Genomic DNA, 6,000 nt, shown 5'->3' with positions numbered 1-6,000 from the left:
TGATGTAGATTTAAACTCAGCTTAACGTTCCTTCCACTCTCAAAAAAAACATTCAGAGGTGTTATTGAGCCGAGGGTGAATTCACGCAGTGTAGGCAAATATTTGAATATGAAGGCAACAAAAACCGGTGTTCAAAGAAATGACTAAAATCGGTAATATTAGTCCTAGAGTAACAAACTAAATACCGCATTCAAGACAACTCCGAGCAGAACTTTCAATTCGGATATTTCTTTCTGACCCCCAGAATAGTTGCCTTCACACGGTTTTCAACTCAGACGGTCGGAGTTACAAAAACATATGCAGCTAGCTAATTTAATTGGTAAAATAGCTGTTGAATTCAACATATTGCTATAATCAGAGCGAAATCTAAACAATATAATCACATAATGCATAATTTACACCTCAAAGTAGGTCAAGAAAAACTTGTGATGACGTCAACTTGGACAATTCGGAGCTCAAGATACCCGAATTTCCGACGTGTAATTCCGACCTTGACAACCGCTCAATTCATTTTTTACAGGACGAAGACCATTTTTTCCTGCGTTCCGAGTTGTCCGGGTGGTGATAGTCACAATCTGGTCACGTTTTCATTGTGAGATCATCAGTGATGTCACAATGGGTAAGTAGAGAAAGTGTTCACTGATGATACCACTCATGTGACGGAACATTGTGACATCATCAGCGATGTCGTAAATCCCACACGTTGCGCCCATGGCGCATCGTCTCCAGTCGCCACCCTATACACAGTAAACCACCGCTAATAAATGCTCTGTTGCATTGTGATTGGCTATCTGTTACAAACCACGCCTCTTGTACATGTATGTATACGAGCTCAAAGCTGGATAGGGAAATCGTTGGTTGACGGACCAAGTTGACAACCAGTTTGGTAGGGCTGGGTAGCATGATTGCGATTGTTAGGGTTAATCAATCCAGATGAAGGGAAGATATCCTGGATCTGTTAATCGAGCTTCGTAGTACGGGCCCCCCGATGTAGCTAATGAATTGTGGAGCATAAATATCTCAGTTCTGACTCGAGCCTCAGATGAGGAAAACATCTGGAGCAAAACAAAATTCAACATCCGTAACCAATCAACGGGAGTAGTGCAGGCTGGGAGTTTGTGGGGCAACACAGATGAGTGGTTACAGGAGCGTTACAGAGGGTACAGATTTATATTTAAAAAAAACAATCCCGCGCTTCTTGTCGTATCCCTCCATTTGCTCCAGTCTGGTGGCTCAAGTCCTCCTAGCTGTGATTCTGTGCCTGCTCCCTGTTCGGAGCGGGTGCGGCGCGGCGCTGATCCAGGGCCAGCTGCATGGCCCAGATGCTGAGCGGTCGCATGTAGGCGAGCGAGCGGTAGATGCTCTTCTCGCAGTAGGCTTCAGGCGTCTGGAAGGCCATGCCCAGCCTCTCCCACACCGTGCGGTAGCAGCCCTCCGCCGTGCGCAGGCCCTCGTCCCGCATGCCCTGAGAGGGAGGAGAGACGTCCGTACCGTTAAACCATTGATACCTGATGCAGCATTTGTGTGTGTATCCCTCATTTGTGTGCGTATCCCTTTAAGACCGTGAACCGCGTTAACGCGGTTCGCGGTCTTAAAGGGATACACACACAAATGCTGCATCGGGTATCAATGGGTTAAACCATACACATCATAAACAGTCAAATGAACAAAAATACCTATTCAACTAGGGCTGCAACTAGTGATTTTCATTATCGATTTTGTCACTTATCTTGTTGATTAATTGATCATTTCATCTATAAGTAAAAAATCATGACAAAATGTTCATCAAGTTAACAGAGCCAAAAGTGACTGTTAAAATTGCTTTCGTGTGGCTCCCATCCATGCACTGTATGATTTTAGAAATGTTTAATTGTCCTCCTAACGCTCCCCTAATGATGTGCTCACAGTGCACGGTCTGACCGTCAGGCCCTACCTCAGTGCTAAGGCAGTGCAATTAATCCCATTTTAATCCCAATTAAAATTTTGGCTTCTCACAATTATGAAAACAAGATAATCGAGATCAAAACAATTACTTTTTATATATAATTTGTTTTAGTTAGCCTATTTATGTATATATATTCTTGAGAATATATATATAACTCTTGAGAGTAAAAAAACTGGTCCATTGGAGTGAATGGAGATGTCGCGACTCTTCTATTCACCTTATAAGGTGGTGGTATGCTCAGTAATACAGTGTATTTGTACAGTGTATGCTCAGTAATACAGTGTATTTGTACAGTGTATGCTCAGTAATACAGTGTATTTGTACAGTGTATGCTCAGTAATACAGTGTATTTGTACAGTGTATGCTCAGTAATACAGTGTATTTGTACAGTGTATGCTCAGTAATACAGTGTATTTGGACAGTGTATGCTCGGCTTTAGAAGCAAGAAAATCTTTGAAGCATTTGTGACACTTTTATTCAGCAAATGTTTGGCACTTGACAAATGACTTCACTTAAACGATGAAGTGATCATCAAAATAAAATAAAATGTTGGTCGATACAGAACTTTCAGAGTGCAGCTTGACCTAAGAGGGAGAATGTAGTTACTAACACACACACACACACACACACACCTCATAGATCATGGTGGCTGCCAGTCCATACACCACTCCGGTCCAGACCTCGTCCGATTGGACGCTGGAGCGGTCAGGCACCCCCTCTGGCCGCATGCCGTTCACCGCCCCCATCTGACCTCCGGCGAAGCTCATGACGTTCAAGTCAAACACAGACTTCAGCGCGCTGCGGATCTTCTCCTCGGGAAACGCCTGCGGAAGACAGGGAGAGACGCTGGGACCACAACGTTGTCATGCACTGCTGGCATCATTATATGATTATACCGTATATCGCCTCTTCTAGTGCTTTCTAGCACACATCAGCTGACCGCAAATACGCAACAGGCGTGGCAAACGTGCAGGAAAAACCCTGATTGAGACGCATATTCCGAATTGCGCTGTATACATGATCAAAGAATCCTCCTAAAACCGGAATAATACCGGAATAACCCACATGTCCTAATCGGAAAATGCTAAATTCGGAAAAAGGGCAAATTCGGAAAATGCAACTGGAATATGCCGTTTACATGACCCTTGTCAAATTCAGAATATTGTCATTTTCCGAATAATAGTGGAATATTGTGTGCATGTAAAGGGAGTCAGTGAGTGGCCTCATGCCTTGTGCTCTGACCTGGTACTCTCCGTCTCCTAGGGCCGACGCCCTCAGGAACCACTGGCCGGCACACTGGTCAGACATGACGCTGTTCGACAGGTCTCTGCCACTGCTGTCATAGTTGTAGTACTGACCTAAACATGGAGGGAAAACGGTCAAAACAGACATGCCAAGTAGGTTAAATCAGCCTTTTCAATGTATTGTTTTCATAAAACCAGTGTTGAAAAAAGCCTTTTGACAGTGTAACTGATTAACCCATTGATACCTGATGCAGCATTTGTGTGTGTATCCCTTTAAGACCGCGAACCGCATTAACGCGGTTCGCGATCTTAAAGGGATACGCACACAAATGAGGGATATACACACAAATGCTCCATCAGGTATTTTTAGTTTAGTTTAGTTTAGTTTAGTTTAGTTTATTTCGATCAGAAAGAAAAGAATATTCACAGAATAGAAAAAAACAGAAAACAAAAGATACAGAAGGCTGACCGAAAGGGTTTAGGGCTGAAGCTAACTAGCTTGTTAAATGCCCTTACCCTTATTCCTTTACGTTATATGTAAACATATGCAGTACATATGCATACACATGGATACATACATGCATTGATTTACACACACATATAGCACATGCTCCTAATTATACATACATGCCCATACACACATAGGCTACCTACCACCTATACATATAATTACACATACATAGCTAATACCAAACATACTACAGGAAATACAAGTGTCCCATAAGTCCTGATTATGTACCATCACGTCTATACATCTCCAGAATAATGTTTCTATACTTTTTTTTGAAAAAAAAATTGGTATCAATGGGTTAAGAGCATCAACCTGACTTTGTTGTGTCCCTCCTATTCATTTTGCATCTCAAGAGTGGATGCAGTTCACCATCTTGATTCTGCATCTACTTTCAAACCGTCAGTAAATACAGCGGAGTAAATCCTCACACTCGTAGAAGGAAGGAATAACCCAACGGCTAAGAGGTGTTGTAAAAACCTATCTTATTTCCTGTCGGCTATTGTATTATTAGCAAACACTGCAACAAGAAGTAAGCTAGGGTCCATTTAGAATGTTTATGTTGTCCCGTTAAAACCGTCTATAGCAGGGGTCAGCAACCTATGGCACGCGTGCCACCTCTGGCACGCAAAGGGTTAACCACTGGCACGGCAGCGCGCAGCAGCAATAAGTGCGCAATTGAGATTTTTTATAGAAATGTTTAAGTGCCCAGTCAAATTACCTACTTCTTGCATTTGCAACTGCGCAGCATTTTACTTAGGATATTTACGGTAGTGACCCACTCTCTGCCTCTGATTGGTTGCAGCAGAGCAGTAAGATGCCACTCGATTGCTCTGCTGCTGCCATAGAAGGCAACCAATCAGAGGCAGAGAGTGGGTCACTACTGCACCGTAAATATCCTATAGACGGTTTTAACTTGACAAGAAAAACATTCTAAATTGAACCCCCGCTCACTTCCTGTTGCAGTGTTTGCTATGGACATAAAAGAAAAAAAAAACATTCAAGTGCAGGACTGACCATTCCGTGAAAACCGTCTATACAGCTGAGCGGCGAAAACAAAAGTAACGATGTCGAGTGAATATTTCTGCAGTTTGCCGAATGCTGAGAAAAAGGAAGTGCTGTGGGGTTGCGCTCTGGTGAAAACCGTCTATATACATGGCTCTGGGCAGCAGAAAGCAGATGAAAAATGCCAGCGAGCAAGACAGAGAAGGACCGTGCGGTGTATAGTGCTTTACTTCAATCTCCTGATTTTGGAAGGAATAGCGTTACATTTTGATGTGCGAGTCATTCATCTTGGTGTGCGAGTCATTCATCTTGGTGTGCGAGTCATTCATCTTGGTGCGGCACACTGATTGACAAGCAAAATTGAAAATGGCACTTCATTTCAAAAAGGTTGGCGACCCCTGGTCTCTAGCTACTAGCTGCATGTTTAAACTGACCGTTCCACAGCAGTTTGTCAAAGGCAGCGCTGCCTCGATCGAGGATGTCTCTGTAGCGTCGGTAAGCCTCCTCGTTGTCCACCAGTCTGGCCATCTTGCACATCACACACACTGATGCTAGCCACAGCCCGCCACAGTATGCACTGCCCAACACAGAGAGGAGAAGCTCTTACCACCACAGGGAATACTTCAGCAATAGCTCACCACGACAGGCCGTGATATATGCTCGTTATAACACGGCTAAGAGCCATGTTTCGCCCGACGCCGAAAGGCGAAAACGCCCTTACAGTGTGGTCTAATGAGCATATATATATCATGGCCTGAAGTGAGCTATTGCTCTTATAAAACAGTTACAAAGTATAGCAATATGAACAGACAACTCCAATTTAAATGGCTGTTATTCATAAATCATAATGTTAAAAATAAAATAGCCCCTCCTGTAGCTCCCTGCACAGCCGACGCAGTTGCTGAACGTAACGTCAACACAGGCACACACACGTACCACGGCTGTGAACCAATCAGATCGCTTGATTTGAGAGAGCCGTTTTATAAATTTCACTTATTCACCTTATGTAGAAGAGACAGTCTGGCTTGAGAGACTAACAGGAAGTGTAAACACACTCGGAAGTTCTGATTGTGTGTTTACGCTTCCTGTGACTCGTAAACCTAGTCTGACTCATATGTGAGTCAAACTACTAGGTTTGACCAGGTGAGTCGGGAAAGGGGAGGGGGGGGGGGGGGGTTGCAGTTTGCAAAACACACATACATGTAAACGCTTTCTAGCTTCACACTATGTGAAGAAGTAATATTTGGGGTTGGGGGAATCAAAGCCAGTGGACGGGCGAACAGTGAGGTGTAGGAGTG

The 6,000-nt window shown here is 43.7% G+C and overlaps 1 protein-coding gene across 2 annotated transcripts in view; it reads right to left on the bottom strand.

The window, feature by feature from the left end:
- Positions 1-6,000, bottom strand: part of gba2 (glucosidase, beta (bile acid) 2) — a 28,484-nt gene that overhangs the window by 1,084 nt on the left and 21,400 nt on the right. For both annotated transcript variants that reach the window (XM_083640678.1, XM_083640679.1), the window contains exons 15-18: positions 5,137-5,279; positions 3,188-3,303; positions 2,578-2,769; positions 1-1,465 (exon numbers count right to left, since the gene is read on the bottom strand). The exon at positions 1-1,465 is cut by the window's left edge and continues 1,084 nt beyond it. In XM_083640678.1, coding sequence (XP_083496804.1) covers positions 1,244-1,465; positions 2,578-2,769; positions 3,188-3,303; positions 5,137-5,279 — 673 coding nt within the window. In that variant the 3' untranslated portion in view covers positions 1-1,243. The remainder of the gene's footprint in view (positions 1,466-2,577; positions 2,770-3,187; positions 3,304-5,136; positions 5,280-6,000) is intronic.

The sequence above is a fragment of the Poromitra crassiceps genome, assembly GCF_964638095.1.
Source record: "Poromitra crassiceps genome assembly, chromosome: 7".
Classification (NCBI taxonomy): Eukaryota; Metazoa; Chordata; class Actinopteri; order Beryciformes; family Melamphaidae; genus Poromitra; species Poromitra crassiceps.
The sequence above is the reverse complement of the archived record's forward strand: the minus strand, read 5'-3'. Positions and strand labels throughout refer to the sequence as shown.